The 17,386-nt window shown below is 35.1% G+C and overlaps 1 protein-coding gene across 2 annotated transcripts in view; it reads right to left on the bottom strand.

Moving 5' to 3' along the window:
* LOC149776438 (actin-related protein 3) overlaps positions 1 to 15,179 on the bottom strand; it is a 37,139-nt gene extending 21,960 nt beyond the window's left edge. Inside the window, exons 1-5 of one of the 2 annotated variants that reach the window (XM_089940851.1) lie at positions 15,027 to 15,179; positions 10,192 to 10,372; positions 6,709 to 6,819; positions 3,982 to 4,077; positions 2,576 to 2,683 (exon numbers count right to left, since the gene is read on the bottom strand). In XM_089940851.1, coding sequence (XP_089796977.1) covers positions 2,576 to 2,683; positions 3,982 to 4,077; positions 6,709 to 6,819; positions 10,192 to 10,372; positions 15,027 to 15,070 — 540 coding nt within the window. In that variant the 5' untranslated portion in view covers positions 15,071 to 15,179. Of the gene's footprint in view, positions 1 to 2,575; positions 2,684 to 3,981; positions 4,078 to 6,708; positions 6,820 to 10,191; positions 10,373 to 13,256; positions 13,461 to 15,026 lie in introns of those variants that run through there. The other variant, XM_089940850.1, reaches the window with a different exon arrangement.
* Between the last annotated feature and the right edge of the window lie 2,207 nt (positions 15,180 to 17,386).

The following is a 17,386-nucleotide window of genomic DNA, read 5'->3' on the forward strand; positions in this document are numbered from 1 at the left end:
CCTCCAGAGATGCTGCCAAAGGTTTTCTTACATGGGGGGACAGCCCCCACATCTAACTGCTGAGGTGGGAAGACAGTAGGGGTAGCCAGTGAAGGAGAGGTGTAAATGTTGGTGAAATACTTTCTTCTAGTCACTGTTGTTCCTACTGCATACTGAGATGCCAGATAAATTCAGCATAACTGCATCTGATCCTTTTTCTATGTGTCATCATGAGCAGATAATCTTTGCTTTGTCGTCCGTACTTTCCCTAAGTACTCACTTTAACATTCAACAAGGACTCACAGCTATTTACCTTTGGAGTTCAAGAAATATCTTCCATGGTAGATCAATGCATCACTTTGCTATAGACCACTCCAGTGGCCTAGTGGTTAGAGTGTCCACCTCGGATGCGGGAGGTCGTGGTTTGATCCTGGCTGAGTCATACCAAAGACTTACAAAAATATTACTAATAGCTGCCTCGCTGGGCATTCAACATTAAGAGGTTAGTGTTAGGACTGGTCAGCCTGGTGTCAGGATAATGTGACTAGGTGGGACATCATGCTACATGTCTGCTGCATAATGCCCCAGTGCTAGACATCACTATAAACTGCCACATTGCAGACATTGTAGCAACATGACTGAAAAATTGTTAGAGCTACGTTAAAAATCCAAATCATTTCACAACACAACACCTTGCAATACCTTTCTAGGAAGTGATTTGATCAGAAGGTCCTGATAGTTTCTGCATAACCAAATTTTATCTCAATCATATAAGTGCTAACATGTAAACACATCCACCTAATCGACTGAGATCATGGAAAAAGGAGTTAAACAAGAAAATTTCATAAATGATTATTTGTAAAAAAAAAATTAAAAACATTTGCTGCTAGTGTTGTTATTGATGCATCTGCAGCTAGGTTTTTAAAGTTGCATAAAATTCTCAATTGTATCTGTAAGTATCCCACGATCTCATCGTCTGGAAGTATCTCTGTAAGCCAAAAGTTGTTTGGAAAGCGAAAATAATTTATCCACGTGTGAATTTCATACAATTCATGCATGTGAGATTCTATTTAACTCATAACAAACAAGATTTTGCATTACTCTTCAACATTTCTGTTGGAAGCTATTTGATGAATGACAATGTAATAATGCCCAAACCAGAATATCTGCCCATTTAAATTTATAATGGTCCTTAAAAGTCCACAGAATGAATATACAGACATATCATAACTTTTCACTCTTTTCTTCGTTCAGAACATTGTATTCAGCCAAAATTTCATACAGGTGTAATCAAATCAGTTGCAGACAGGAAACGAAAGAAACTATTACCAGTACTTTTTCTGTTATTTTGCTGACCTATAAACAAGAATTCCCGATTTTTTCCATAAAATTAATGTACCTTTATGTCAGTTTGATACATCGCATTTATGAGGTTTTCCAATAAAGAAGAACGTCATTTACTGGATGAACAAAACAAATCCAAGAATTCAGAGTTTCATTATGAAAGGTGTGTGTGATTTGGATTTTTAATGTAGCTTTAACAATTTTTCAGTCATATCGCTATGATGTCTGCAGTGTGGCAGTTTACAGTGATGTCTAGCAATGGGGCATCATGTCTCACACATGTAGCATCATGTCCCACCCAGTCAGTCCAATCCAAATGCCTAACCTCTTGATAATAAGCACCCAATAAGGCAGCTTTTAGTACCATTTTGATAGGTCTTTGGTATGACTTGGCTGGGGTTCGAACCTGTGACCTCCTGCATCCGAGGCAGATGCTCTAACCACCAGGCTGGTCACACAATGAAATAACAGCTGTTTTCTGTCAATTATGCAGAAATGCAAATATTTTGTCATGATGTATACAGTGTACTGATCAAGTAGAACAATACTTGTACAACAGGAAAAGTACAGATTTGAATTTCTGAACTTGACAACTCTTTTCTTGATTGCATAAGCAGAAAAATCAGACACTTCTCTAAAGGCTCAATAATCAATAAAAATCCAGGCAAGTACTAAAATGTTGAACTCAACCTGTCAGGCAATAATGACAAAGTTTTACTCACTATGTCAGTCAAGTTTTATCAAGTTTTAACTCACCCTGTCAGGCAAGTATGATCCAGTTTTACACAACCAATAAAAACTCTTATAAATGAAGTATGAAAGTTGACAGTGTTAATGACCTAAATTTGTCTGCTGGAAAGGTAATTTTCCATAACCAATTCTGTGACCATCTGAACATGGCTGTAAGTATTCACAAACTGAGATCAGTCTGCTCTAATTCAGGTAAATGTTTATTAGTACTAAAGTGTGACACCAAAGTACTTGTATGATCAAACAAATGGGAAACAAACTTCCAGTATAATGAATGGATTTTCAATGAACAAAGCTGGCAAGAATCTCATCTGAACAGCCTTTTCATTAAAGAGAAAAACATTCGTTAGCCTTCAATTGCACTTGAGCTATCAGAGGGAAACACTGGCAAAATTCACTCTACTAGAAAATTTTCACTGGCCATTTTGAGGTTGTCGAGTGAATTTATCCCTCCTGCTATGACATTTCCTTACACCAAGCACAAATAATATTGCGTACTTACCACTGGAATGACATGAGTGACACCATCTCCAGAGTCTATCACAGTTCCAGTAAGAGTTCTCTCCCCTACCTGCTTCGATGTCCAGGAAGCAGCAAGAGCTAGTACAGCCTGAAGAAAACAAAATGCAATTACTACATGGCAAAATATCATAACAACAAGAATGGTGTTTTAGAAAACGCTTGGCATGCACTCTAAAACTATGTCCATACTGCAGCATTGCTAATTATTGCGGGGTATCAATTCTGAGGGATCTTTCTCAGGCCTGAAACATGAATTCAAGGGTGTTCTGGAAAACCACATATGATGAAGTTACCCCATCCACCCATTTTCGTACTGTTTCATTCCTAGAAATCAAAGCAATTTGATAAATAAATGTCATTTATGTAATCTGGTCATATAATATTAACTTTTACATGTTTATTTTAAGCTATCAAAAATAAGAATTAGAAAATTTATACCATTTTAATCTATATGTATCTATACAGTATCAGGTAACAGTAGGTGTCTAAAATGGATAGATATATGGATGAATGGACAATGCAATAACATAATACACCATGCATAAGACAGGCATATAGATTTTTTTTATTAAAAAGAGTCTTTCCTCTTGGCTCTATGGTCCTACCAGGACACATTCCAGGGACAAAGGAATCATTGGAAGAATGGGTAGTGTGGGATCATATAATATTCCACATGATTTAAGTCATTAAATATCATAATAACGGTAAAGGTGTCCTATCTTATGATGTCATGGCCCCATCTAGGGATGTAACCTACATGACAACATAGTATAGGGAGGAAGTGGAATTTGGGATCATAAAAAAATCCAATTCCATCGTTAACTGGATAGAAAGTTTATTAAAATTAAGATAGGGAGTCAACATGTTAATAAGATGGTGTCCTATCTGTTGACCCCATCCAGGAGTAGTAGTAGTAAAATCCATAACACCAGTATTCGATGTTATATTCCAAACAATGGTTATGGAAATATAAATGAAGAAAAAACTTTAACCAAAATGTGACCCCATTATATTCTTGTCCCCAGCAGGTTTTTGACAGGAAGGAAGGAAGACAAAATTGCAAGAAATGCAGATACTGGAAATTATTGAAGTGCAAAATATCAAAATCAAACAAGCAATAGGTATTCTTAAACTGTTTTAACAGAATGAATCTTCTGTCATGTGATATACTAAATCTATTAGTTGTCTTTCTTACGAACTGTTCTGCTGTAGTGTTGTCTAGTGGGGTATGGTGCCTGCAATTTCTAATGCAGACTTTACATCCATCAGATAATAATAAAGTAGAACTGGTCTACACTCCTCTCTGGAGCTGACTTTATTTTCCACCAGATAGTAACATAGGAGAAAAGTTCTCTCCAGTTATGGTGATGGTTTTGGATAATGTACCTGTACTGCAATATACAATCCAGGAACATTGAAGGATTCAAACATAATTTCTGCTGTGTATTCTCTGTTCTCTGGTGTGTTGAGAGGTGGCTCTGTCTGAAAAGGGAAATGAACACCACAATGTTTATTTTACAATGAATGACCAAGATGTATTGATTAAACAATATGCAACAATGCCTAATGATCATGACAAATACACCAATATCTGCAAGTCATTTTCTGAAGGCTAAGTTATACAGATGTAGAACAATCAATTAACAGAATACATACATACATACATACATACATACATACATACATATATATATATATATATATATATATATATATATATATATATATATATATATATATATATATACTTTCTACATTTTTAAATATATAAAAATGAACACTGACTGTAGTGTACAAGTGTAAAGGTTGTTAAAGTTAAATTAAATCTTAAACTTGACAAGTTCAAGTATGTCCAGGATATATAATGCAAAGTGTGTACCTGAAATTCTTTAAAATGGACAAGCAAATAATCATCTGTGAACATGTACTTTTGCTAATAATTTCTGTTCAAATAAAGTCTGACCTGGTACCAGAAAATGTGTTCCATGTGTATGCTCTTTATCTTGGTTACAGATCACTAACACAGGTTAACTGACAGTAGTAACATAAGAAATTTAAATGAAGACAAACATCAACAAGCATGGGTGAACAAGCTTTTCAACAACTTCGGTAGATACAGTTCCACAAGAAATACATCAACAGAGGAACAACATTACTTGCTCATCCATATTAAAACAAACAGTGGCAACTTCAACTGAATCATTGACCAACTGTCACAACCACTCTAAACGACAATGGAATCTACATTCCTTTCAACTTTTATCCATAGAGTCTTTAATGTTTTTTTTAAACCACTACCCACTGGGCCAGCAAACTTTCAAAATGCAATGGCCCAAAATAAATTTCAACGACCCACAGAAAATCAAAATATTAAGCTTACCGTGGTAGTTTCTGATATTAACCTTAAACTGACTTTAACCATACTTATATATATTTTATTAAAAATGAGAAAACGTGGCTCATGAGAACCACTCGTTCTGACATGGTAAAAACTGGTCAGACCAAGTAATACTACATACTTGTCCCTGGGCCAAGCCAATTAAGATCCACACCTTGAGAATAAATCCAAGTGCATTTTCAACCCTTAACAATCGCCTATGTTCAATATTGTTTAACACTTGGCATTTCTCAATTATGAATAACCTTTACCTAATTGACATACTTGATGACAGTCAAGAACCGGTCACAATGGAATGACTTTCCTTGTTTAACCAGATGTAAGTTTGATACTTCAGTGGGTAATTATGATGAACATATATGTTTCAGTTTCACACTAGTCCATTATTTCTTAATGGTGTTTGCATTTTACAGTGACACTTTTCAGTCATTTTGACAAGCTATCAAACATCTTTATGAATTCAACCTCAAGGAAGTTAAGAAATAGAGAATATCAAAATTTGTTTGAGTTTCACCTGGCCAGGCAATGTTACAGTTGTCATGCCAAAGTAAAGATGCTGGCAGATATTACTACAAAAATGTAATTACTTGTCCCCAAAAAAATTGCCAACTTACAAAGTATAATTTTACATGTCTCATTCAATTCCCATGTCTTTACTTTGGCACGACAATGTATTAAAAATGCTGAAGTCTTAAAACAGTTATATCAACTGACAAAGCTGATAATGTGGTAATAGCCGATTGGTAGAAATCCGTTGGGGCAATGACACAGCAATGTTCCAATTCTTTTGGGCAATCAGCAATCTTCCTTTTTATGGCACCCACTGGTAACTCTCTGACTGGAGGTTTTACGCAAATGCTTTTGCGACAGTTGTAATTCTTCATTTAAATGCAAGTTACTGACAGTTTTCTTGTAAAAGGTAATTACATACTTACATAAATATTTGCTTGCATCTTTAATTTGGGGTGGAAATATATTAAAAATATTGCGGCGTGAAAATACTGGTGATGTGAGGGGCAAACATAACAATGTGTAACCAAGAAAATCATAAAATTTTGACATTATCTATCTCTCAACTTCTTCCATATCTAATAAGTAAAGATGTGTGATGGCTTGTTGAAAATATTATGAAACCCATGTTACTGAAAGGTTTCACTTTCAATGCAAAATGGTAAAAGGTATGTAATACATGACTAAATGGTTGAAGCGAGATGCAGAGAACATGCTAGTGACTGTATTAATTGGACAAAAATACTCTACCATGAATAGGGGCCCCCGAGTGGTCTAAAGCACTCACCATTCCAGATCACTGCCATCTGACCTCTGTCTGCGTGGGTTTGAGTCTCAGGCTTGGCTAATGTGGGTATGTGAGAAAGCTTGCCAGTAGCTTCTCGTGGGTTGGTTCTTCCCAGGGTTTTCCAGGGTTCTTCCTCCACCAGTTATACTGGCCGCCATGTATAGCCTATTTTGTGCTGAAAAATGGCGTTAAACCCTACAACAACAACAACTACCACGAATAAATTTATTGTTGTTGGTATCAATTTTTGAAGGTTTGGCAAACTAGTAAAATTCATTGCAGTATTCAGTATTTATATAAATGTCTCTAACAGATATGTCGGCATTTATTGTGAAGATACTTTACATAAGGTATTTAAATGTTTGTAGCAACCACAAAATTTATATAAATTAGTACCCACCAAAAACGTATTTCTTACCAATAAGAAGTAGTGATCTTCTGGTTCTGCCCTGAGGTATTTGAAGATAGCTTGCTCCATGAATCTCTCCATTAGATCCCAGTCTTCTACTATGCCATGGCGGATTGGCCACTGTTATAAACAAGAGAAGTTACAGAATCTACATCACGGCCATGACAAACACTGGATTTTTAAAACCTGTCCTCTGCAACAGCCAAAAAAATGCTGATATTTAAAGAGAAAAGAGTTTTCAAAACCAGATCTTTTGATTGGATTAAACACTGAATTCTTAAACTGCTGTAACACAAAGAAAACTGAATGGACCTGAGGTAGGTTATCTGGCTGACATATGTCTAGCAGCCAAGTGCAAGAGAAGTTTGCCATGTGAATTTTAACCCCTTCATGCCTTGGTGCTTTTACCATATTTGGTGAAATTCTGTTAAGCAGTTTTGAGAGGAAGTCGTTATAGGATTTGCTATTTTTAGAAATGGTATGTACATATTTGGATTTTTAACGTAACTTTAAAAAAATTTCAGTCATATCGCTAAGATGTCTGCAATGTGGCAGTTTATAGTGATGTCTAACACTGGGGCATCATGCCACAGACATGTAGCATGATGTTACACCCAGTCACATTATCCTGACACCAGGCTGACCAGTCCTAACACTAACCTCTTAATGCTGAGCGCCAAGTGAGGCAGCTGTTAGCACCATTTTTGTAAGTCTTTGATATGACTCGGCCGGGGATCGAACCCACAACCTCCTGCATCCAAGGCAGACGCTCTAACCACTAGGCCACCGAAGCATCTGTACTGAATAATCTGTAATCACCGTACAGCGATCAATAAGTTCATTTTTTAAAAAAGGCACTAATGATAAATCTGCCCAATTACCAGTACATGTGCTGCTGATGAAGTAAAACAACGTTCCAATTTTAAATGATTATTCATCAAAGGGTTTTTCTTGCCTTCTATGCTATGGCACACATTTCAAATTTGAGCACAAAGAAATCAAGGACTAATGCCAAGAAATTAAGAAACAAGTAGTTTCCATTTTAACAGGCAACTACATATTTCAATTCCATGCATCAGCGTCGACACAAAATCAGTTGCACTGCGACTTGAAAACCTATCACTGATATTCCCTGAGTTGTGAAATAAATGCTTGAACACCAAGATATTTCTTTGTTATGGAGTTTAATTTGTTGTGTACCATTAGTGCTTTTATTTACACTTGTTCAAACCAAATTAATAACCATGTTTTTGTCTGCTAGGGGACCGATTTGATATAGAGTTTGCTGGTTTCTATATGTAGATGACTGAATGTCATGTGATATAGCCATGCTTTAGTTGAAAGCTTTCACTCACACCAATCCACTAAAATTAAACATTGTAAGCAGCGCATGAGACACTTTAACTATTTATTTTTAAGTGAACTCTGAACCAAAGTTGTCAACTGTGTGTGGATTAAGTTGGTAATTAATAGTGCCGACATTGGAATGGGATTATGGTAGAATTTGTTCCACACAGCATCATGAATTTTATCCTATCTGTAACGGCAAATTTTCAGGTCAGCATCATTAAATGTAGCTAAAAGTAGCTCATTTGTTTCAACTGCTTCATGTGAAATGAATCAAGCACTTTTTGCTACATTTAATGATGCTGACCAAATAATTTACTGAGTTACAGACAGGATAAAATTCCTGATGTTGGGTGTAAAGAACTAGTGTCCCTGTGTTGACTTTTTGTGACACTGTCCATTAAAAATGCAACTCCTTTTAAAGGTCAGAAACACGTTCATTTTTCATTTTCTCAGAGTAAAGTATTCTTTACAACATACTTTTCTCCACTCGAGCAATTATGGTAGAAACTATAATTTGTTCCACACAGCATGGAAAATTTTATCCTATCTGTGGGCCTAATTTGGTAAATTTTCAGGTCAGCATCACTAAATGTAGATATCAGTACCTAATTAGTTTTAAATACTTTGTATGAAACAATTTAGGTACTGTTAGCCACATATAATGACAATGACCTGAGAAACTACTGAGCTACAGAGAGTATAAAATTCGCAATGCTGTGTGGAACAAACTATGACAGAAAACACTGTTGGCACACAGACTATACACATCACTGACTACAAAAACAAAAAATCCGAACTCTCTCAAGAGCTACTGCAAAGACGGCAACAACTAGAAATGTCTGTTCTTCAAACATTGTCTAACACCCCCAAACAGCCCCAGTTGTATCAAACATTGTAAACAAATGAAAATTCCTGTGCTTACTAAACACAGTTGTTCATTCATCAGTCCACATGCTATTCCACAAGATTTTCATTCAAAAGAAATATTATTTTCCAAGAATATCATGAATTAGAAATCTCCTGTCACTGTACAATTAGTCAAAACTGAAAAGCAGTCTATACCCAGTATCATAATATTGCCTACCGTAAAACTTTTTCCAAATGAGAACTGATGAAAGTTAAAAGTCATCCATAAAAAAGATATTAATTACTTATTGTTATTTTCATATCACATCCATAGATTAAATGTGATAATACAGTAATAATATCAAATGGTTTTATGTTTCTATTTTCTCAAGCATAGAACTTGTTTACTTAAGGTCAACAGGTCACACCATTGATCTCATTAACACATTCATATAAATGAGCCATACTGTATTTTGAATAACAACAGCACATGGCTTGAGACACTCGTTGCACAGTATTTCCAACATATAACACAACCTTTTCTTGACTTTTTACTTAGTTTTGAGTCAATACTGCTGAATTGAGAGAGCCCATCCAAAATAGAAAACACATTAATATTAACAAACCCACACAATTAACTGCATCTTCATAAGAGTCTATATGTACTTGTACACAGTCAGAAACAATGAAAGTCTAATGATAAGAAGTGATGAATTGTGAATTTCCTAAAACATTTTGGAGCAAAACAATAACCATAAACATCTGGTTTGACAAGTTATCTCAATCTTTATTTTCTCTTTTTCTCTTCATCTCTATGCCATTTTTCACCTAAAATGCAGTCTAACTGACTGATTTCTTGAAATGGAGATGCTGTTTTTCACATTGAGAAACTACATTCTATGCACCAGTCTATCACACTGGTACTTAAGTATATTTGTCCACATTTTTGTCAAGAAGAAAACTGCTGTTCAAAATTTTATTCCTTAAAATTTGTGTGGAACTTCATCAATATAATTCAGAATGAAGAATTTTCACGAAATCTTCATAATAATTCTGCCAAGTTCAGAATGGTTGGCATCTCTGTACTCTAGGATCTGACCTGCAAAATATTTCTCACAAAACATTCATGATAGCAATGAAGATTATATCACCACTGCCATATTTTAACTTTAAAATTGATACCTATGCCTCACCATGCATATGGCAAGATTTGACTTTTTCCCCTTTTCTTTCTTAACACAATACATGATAAAACGACACAGAATAGATCAGATCTTACAATGGTTCACAACTGACCTTCACAGAATATGAAGTGGCAGTAAGAGCCTCATCGCCAATGTAGAAATCGAGGTCTTCCACTCCCTTACCAAGTCTTCTTATGGACTGATCTCCAACTGATGCCGATTCCTTTATTGCAATACACGATGGAATAATGAACTGGGGCTCGGAGTTGCCTGCATATCCCATTTTTGTATAGCTGTAATAATAAAACAAGGACCTGAATCATAAATATACAATCACGAGTCTTAGTAGCACACATAATACTGACAAGAGAACAAAAAATAATATCGAGCCCACAATCACTCACCTAGATAGCATCTGAATAAAGGTCCAATGCAAGGGCAGTTGGGTCAAGAACCAGGGTCAGTAGAAAGTTTTATGTATAAATTTCTTCTATTGCTGTTGATCACATGTTACAAAAAGAACTATTTTAAGGTTTTCTATTATTCTCTCTATAGCTGATGGAATACCTGCATTAATTGTCCAACAGTAAAAGACCTTTATGCCAGAAAACTTTGTGAGAATTGGTCATATTCTGTTGAGCAGCATTTTGAGATTGGCAGCCATATCTGAAGGTGGATTTACATAACTTTTACACACCACTCTGGTGGCCTAAGTGGTTAGAATGTCTGCCTTGTATGAGGGAGGTCGAAGGTTCGAGCCCCGGCCGAGTTTTATCAAAGACTTATAAAAATTGGTACTGGAAGTTGTCTCACTTGGCACTCAACATTAAGAGGTTAGTGTTAGGACTGGTCAGCCTGTGTCAGGATAATGTGACTGGGTGGGACATGATGCTACAGGTATGCAGCATGATGCCCTAGCACTAGACTTCACTATAAACTGTCACACTGCCAATATTATAACAATAAGGCTAAAATTGTTAAAGCTACGTTAAAAATCCCCAAAACACAAACACAACTTATACACGTACATGTATCAGCTTAAAAGTCATTTATGCCAGAATGCTTCCTATTAAATTTTGTCACATTTTATTGAGTGCTGTTTAAAAAGAAGTTGTAATACAGTGTGTAATTTTCAAAATGGTGGCCACATCTGAATGCAGATATGCACTGTTTATACAAGAATATAAAAGCACCACTGATGCCAAAATGCTCAATGTAAAATCGTGTACAAACTGATTCTGAGAATAAGCTGGCAATAACAATTGTGAATGGACAATGGAGAACACAACATACAAATGACGTAGCCAAGGGGTCACATGGCCTTATGGGACGGTAAGCAAAATATAACCATTATCCAAACTCTATTCAATACAATTAAAAATTCTACCAAAACTACATTATATTGTTTCATTTATAAATATCCAAAAATTATACCTTCCTGCAATTGGGAGTCGGTTGATTGAATATTTAACATTCTACTGGACTAATGACCAATCATGAAAAGCATTATGTTTCAATTTTATAAAATCTTTAAAAATTAATTTTCTTAATCTCATCTCAATGAAATAGACACACCTAAGCAATCTTCACTACACAGCATGAATAAATTAAAAACTTCAGAGTATCTTTTCAAGTTTTTCATTTAATATTTTTCTTATACTGAACTCTATCTGCATGGTTAAAGACAAATCTCTAAGTACCATTTACTTTATAATCATTTTTGAAAATAATTTTACTATTTAATAAACATTTTTCAAGGTACACATGTCAAGAAATTGGGTTTAAGATTGTGAAGATATAGCAGTTCAAAACTGCATGTCATATAAAGATATAGTAAATTAGCCAAGGTGACAAGCCATCCTTTAACAAGGCTTCTTTACAGTCAACCAAGATTAGTAATGTAGATATATAATAAATCACACAACTCATCTTGACAGAGAGATCACTATTTAGTAATGCAGACATTGCATAATACACCATAGCTCCACTTGAGGAATGCTGAGTAAACAAAAACTGTAGTTGGCAGGTGGAGCCTAATGATTTGTAAGTTTTAATATATTTATATCTGAAGTATACTGAAAACATGAATTAATAATACAAAATATCTTAAACTAGGCATGGCTATTTTGATTATGACATGAGGTAATTTATCTTACCAATTTCTGAAAATTACCACTAGTCTAAGGAAGGTCGTTGTGTGTGTGATTTGGATTTTAAATGTAGCTTTAACAATTTTTCAGTCATATCACTACAATGTCTGCAGTGTAAGAGTTTATAGTGATGTCAAGCACTGGGACATCATGCTGCAGACATGTGGCATCATGTCCCACCAAGTCACATTATCCTGACACCAGGCCAACCAGTCCTAACACTAACCTCTTAATGCTGAACGCCCAGCGAGGCAGCTGTTAGTACCATTTTTGTAAGTCTTTGGTATGACTCGGCCGGGGATCAAACCCACTACCTCCTGCATCCAAGGCGGATGCTCTAACCACTAGGCCACCGGAGTGGTTGGAAAGTCAGTGGGATTCTTGTCAGCTAACACTATTAGGTCTACAGATCTACTGGTCCCTCACAAAACACTGAGAAATCTATTTTTACTGCATGGTCAGTAAATATAGCTCCAACATGTTAATGTTAAATTTTCACTTTAATGTCTACTGACAATGATAAAAATGGTTGTCCAAAGTGTGATTTAACAAAAATCTCAGTAAATGACAAAAGGAATGAGACATGCATTTGTTGAGCCTGCCTTTTTTAGGTACAAAGAAATAAACACTGAGCATAATCTAAATACTGTAGCACTACCCTTAATCTATGGAGTCAACAGACATGCACCCTGCATATGTGCATGAATACACATCTTTATAAACAAATATACATGAAATAACTTTATAAACATGTAAAGCAATGTTAAGTTGATGCATTTTGCAAAAACCCTTTGAAAGAAGAGTCAAGATGGAGTAGCCTGGAGTGGTGAAATCTTAAGAAATGTTTTCACCTTTTCTTCCCTTTACTCTTTCCTAAAACTTACAAGAAAACACAAGAAAATGATAACAAATTTAAACCTATGAACGAAAACTCAAAAGGATGCAACATTGTACAAATACTACATATTTTAAAACAAGACACGTCTTTAGAACAAACACTTCCTGAAAGAATACAATTATAACTTACCCAGTGCCATGGTCAATAATTACAGCAGGAGTGTGCCCAGCTAATCGCTGCATGTTAACACGTACTTTTGAAAAAAAGTTTAACAACACAATTTTAAATCTGTTTATCGCTGTGTATATTCCAGCTATTAAAAGTAATAACTGAAACAAGAGGCCATTTCAGTGAACTGTAATGGGCTGGTATACACTCAGCACTAGCACATGTACCTTAACTTCCTGCTCAAGACACTAAAGTATAAGTTATCTGTGGGGCTGAAGAGGGGGTAGATTTAACCCATAGCCATAGGAAATTACATACACAGCAATGAATATCACAGATTTTAAGCTTAAATTGAATACTTCCATTAATAACATGTGGTTTATGACCTACTATTTGCATGACCTAGCATTTAAATAAAACAAAAGTTAAAGAATAATCACACCAATCTGAAAATAAAACTTATTTTACTCTTTATGTTAATCTGCTTGCTTTTTTGTATTATCTACATGTCCTCTTGAATTGCTTTTGCAGAATTCAAAACATTTTTACATGCAAAACATGAATGCATTTATTTTATCCCAGTATGAAAGAAGATACAATAGAACTTCATTTTTGGGGTTAAAATGTGGTAACAAACATTTCCCCTTATAGAGCCTCTGCACACAATACATCAGGAAATTTATCCTTGAATGGTATCAATCTTACACATGAGCAGAAGCATCTACAATTAGGTATGGAATAAACAACAACTGCAGAGAATTACTCGTAATTCTTGTGTTTAGTTCATATGATCTGATTTTAATTAAATTCATTTATATTTTGGGGTAATTTTCTTAGAACTTAGGAGATAATCTTTTATTTAAAAATCTGACTTCTATAATTTTACTGAATAACTTGGCAAAATGTAAGAGTTTCCTGTACATCAAATATCCTGTATGAATGTGAACTGCATAGTCAAAGATAATATGATGATTAAATCCACGTTTTTGTAATACAGTAAATCTGCAAGGCTTTTTAAATATTTTCAACGAATGTTTAAAAATTCTCACAGCAATATGGGTGCCCACAGAATTGGTTTGGGGTCGGGGGAAACATGTGGTGACTATTAAGCTTAATGGATGTAGACCAAACCATATTTTGAGCTGAAATGGGGTGGGGAGCAAATGCACTCCCCACCTTGCTTCTATGTGTGTACACCCATGCACAGCAATGAGGGTAAGCCATGAATGGATCCCAAAATGCAGTCCACACATAACATTTTAATTGTTTTATATGTGGCAGTACTCCTTAAAACCCATGAATACTTTTTTGCAACCCTCACCCCAATTCTGGACTATTCCTAATTTCCTTTTCATTCATTACACGCTGTGGAAATCTTTCTTTAACCTCTATTTGAAAAGTCAGTGGAAACACCAAGTGGTCAATTAATGATAACAAAAAGTGCTGTGAAACTTACACAATGTACAAGATCAAATGACAAAACGTGCTCCAAAGACCTTTTTAGGCTTACTAATTTGCACCCGATTCATAAACGGGTAGACTTTAAGCTGTACCTCACGCGCAGCTTTGTGACTGGTCTTTGCTGTTCCATTTTTATATTTTCGTTCTCCGACTACTAATTATAGCAAAAAGAGAAAACTCGTTTTAATATTGCAATGCTGATTCTGTCGGGGAAATAAAAAACAACAAACCACGAACAAAAAGAATACACCGGTGAGTAACAGACAAACCGGGATGGATGCATCGCTTCCCTTTTCATATATGCTTAAACTGAAAATTATGCAGTCATACCCTGTGCCATTGTCGATTACAACAGCTGGCATTCGCCCAGCCATGGTGACGCTTATTAAATGGAAGACTTATTTGAACTTCCTTTTAATTTCCGAAACCAGGAAATGATTCAGACCCACTTCATGTGCAAGAGTAAGATGGCGCATGGGCGGAGATGACAAAGACTGGTTGTCAAAATGAAATTAGTTTAATAACATTTTCAGAATATATCATATGTAAAAGTATAAACCAGTCTAGACACAACATTACCTGCTACGGTGGTAATTATTAATAAGCATGCCTTCAATTAACTCCTACAACAGCATGATTTTCAAATTGTAACTATATTTTCTCAGTTATAAATCATGCAGATTGCTGGAATATTATCTGTTTAAAAGGAGCCTGTTTCTTCTTCTTTATATTTTTATTTGTAAGAATTCTATAGATTAGTTTGGAGTAACCGTTCATATTATTTTATACCAATACACGGAACTAAACTAAATTCAGTGGCATACGTATCTAGCTCACGTTTATAAGAAATAATAAAATTAAAAGCACTCAAGAGTGATGTGTTACTTAGCGAGCCTCAAATGTCATTCAATACAGACTGTTTTTCGTTAGATGAAGAGATAGTGGTCTCCTTGGTGAGGATCGATTTAATCGGCACGGTGAATGAATCGCTCTTCAACGACATACACACCTCAAGTATGACTGAAATTCAAGTCATTATACCTAAAAATTCTCAACAAGCGTGCTGATTTTTTTTTTTCATTTTTTTTCCCCTTAAGCAAAGTCTTTCAGTGAGATAATTAGGACGTATTCTTATTGCAAAATACGCCGAGGTTAATAAAATACGCCGAGTAATGCAAAGATAACGCCCTAAATTTGATAACTGAAGGATAAAGCCGGAGTTTTTACATCATTTGTACGACGGATTGCTTCAGTAATACCTGGATGCAAAAAAAGTAATATAATTCTGTTTTTAAACTAGATACAGGTAAGAGTGGTACTACTATATTGTGATTGTTGTCAGTCAAATAAAAAAAAAATCTCCAGCACCCCAACGTTTTCTAATTATTTATTATCAGTACAATACTGATGAACTCGTTACGATTAGGCGACGGGGAATTGGGGGATGGGATGTTGAGGATTAGGGGATTGAGAGGTATCGCTTGGAAGAAAATGGTGAATAAAAGAGAAAATAAATATGCAAAAGGTAAATACTGATGTTAAATTAAACATCGAAAAAGTGATTAAAAATAATTTTAAAAAGAGTTTTCATAACGACTGCTTCTTCTGAGACTCTAATTATCTCTGGTGCGGATCCAGGATTCTTTTCTGAAGGAGAACGGTGTGAAGGTGAGGATTGTCAATTCTGACAAGATATGATTCGTTTTGCTTAAACGGATCATGTTTTTGTGATCAAACGTTGACGGAAGCAGGGGTTTGGGGTCTGTCCAAACTTCGTGAATCATGCCAAAAGTCCGCCCCCTGTAGGTCTCCATATTGTCATATATGCAAATAATGCGGTATACACAGCTACTAAACAGGCCCATCTACACGATTAAGACACTTACGACAGTACCATACTGTCTATATGAGTGATCATTTATTTCTTCTAACTGATCGATCATTGATCAGTGAGAGCATACAATGATGATTATACACGTATTTACGACTATATATACTGTATATCACCCTCAGTGTGTGCGCATTACATGTTTTCTAATTATTATAGCGTGTGTTTTAGCTTTAAACTCCTTTAAAGATAAATCGTTATTTTAAATTGTTATTTCTTCCCTATAAAGTCCAAACGTGTTTTTGTAACTGCTTACGCGACTTTTTAAAAGGTTTTTCAGAGTTTGTCATCACTATGATTTATGTCATATGTTTGTGTATCACTGCATGCTTACTAAGTGTAAGGCATATACAAAGTTATCATTAGCGATATAAAAAAAAGGATTCTGTCACAAAACCCAAGTAGACTTCGAACATGAATTCCAGAGAGACGTTTTTATACCTCCTTGTGCAATAAAACTAACGAGAATATGATTTTCAGTACTATACTATGCAGTCAGAACAAAAACAACTACGCTGGAGGTGGGGGGGAGGGAGGTCAAGGCAAAATGCCAAGACCGAATCTAATGACTATTTGTCCCAACAATAGTTGAGTTTTTTTTTGTTTGTTTCTTTTTTAATTTAAAAAAAATTGTTTTTATTAATTGTAATCAAAGTATTTATTAACAGAAGACAAATTATTTTGCAGCGTTTTTGTTGTTTGAAATTTCCAACCAACCCAAGAAAAGTGAGGTTTATTATTTTAATTTGAATTTAAATAAAGGACGAAATAAGTCATTTTGTTCAACGTTTGTTTTAACATA

The sequence above is a fragment of the Sinohyriopsis cumingii genome, chromosome 18 (assembly GCF_028554795.1).
Source record: "Sinohyriopsis cumingii isolate HCF-2022 chromosome 18, ASM2855479v2, whole genome shotgun sequence".
NCBI lineage: Eukaryota > Metazoa > Mollusca > Bivalvia > Unionida > Unionidae > Sinohyriopsis > Sinohyriopsis cumingii.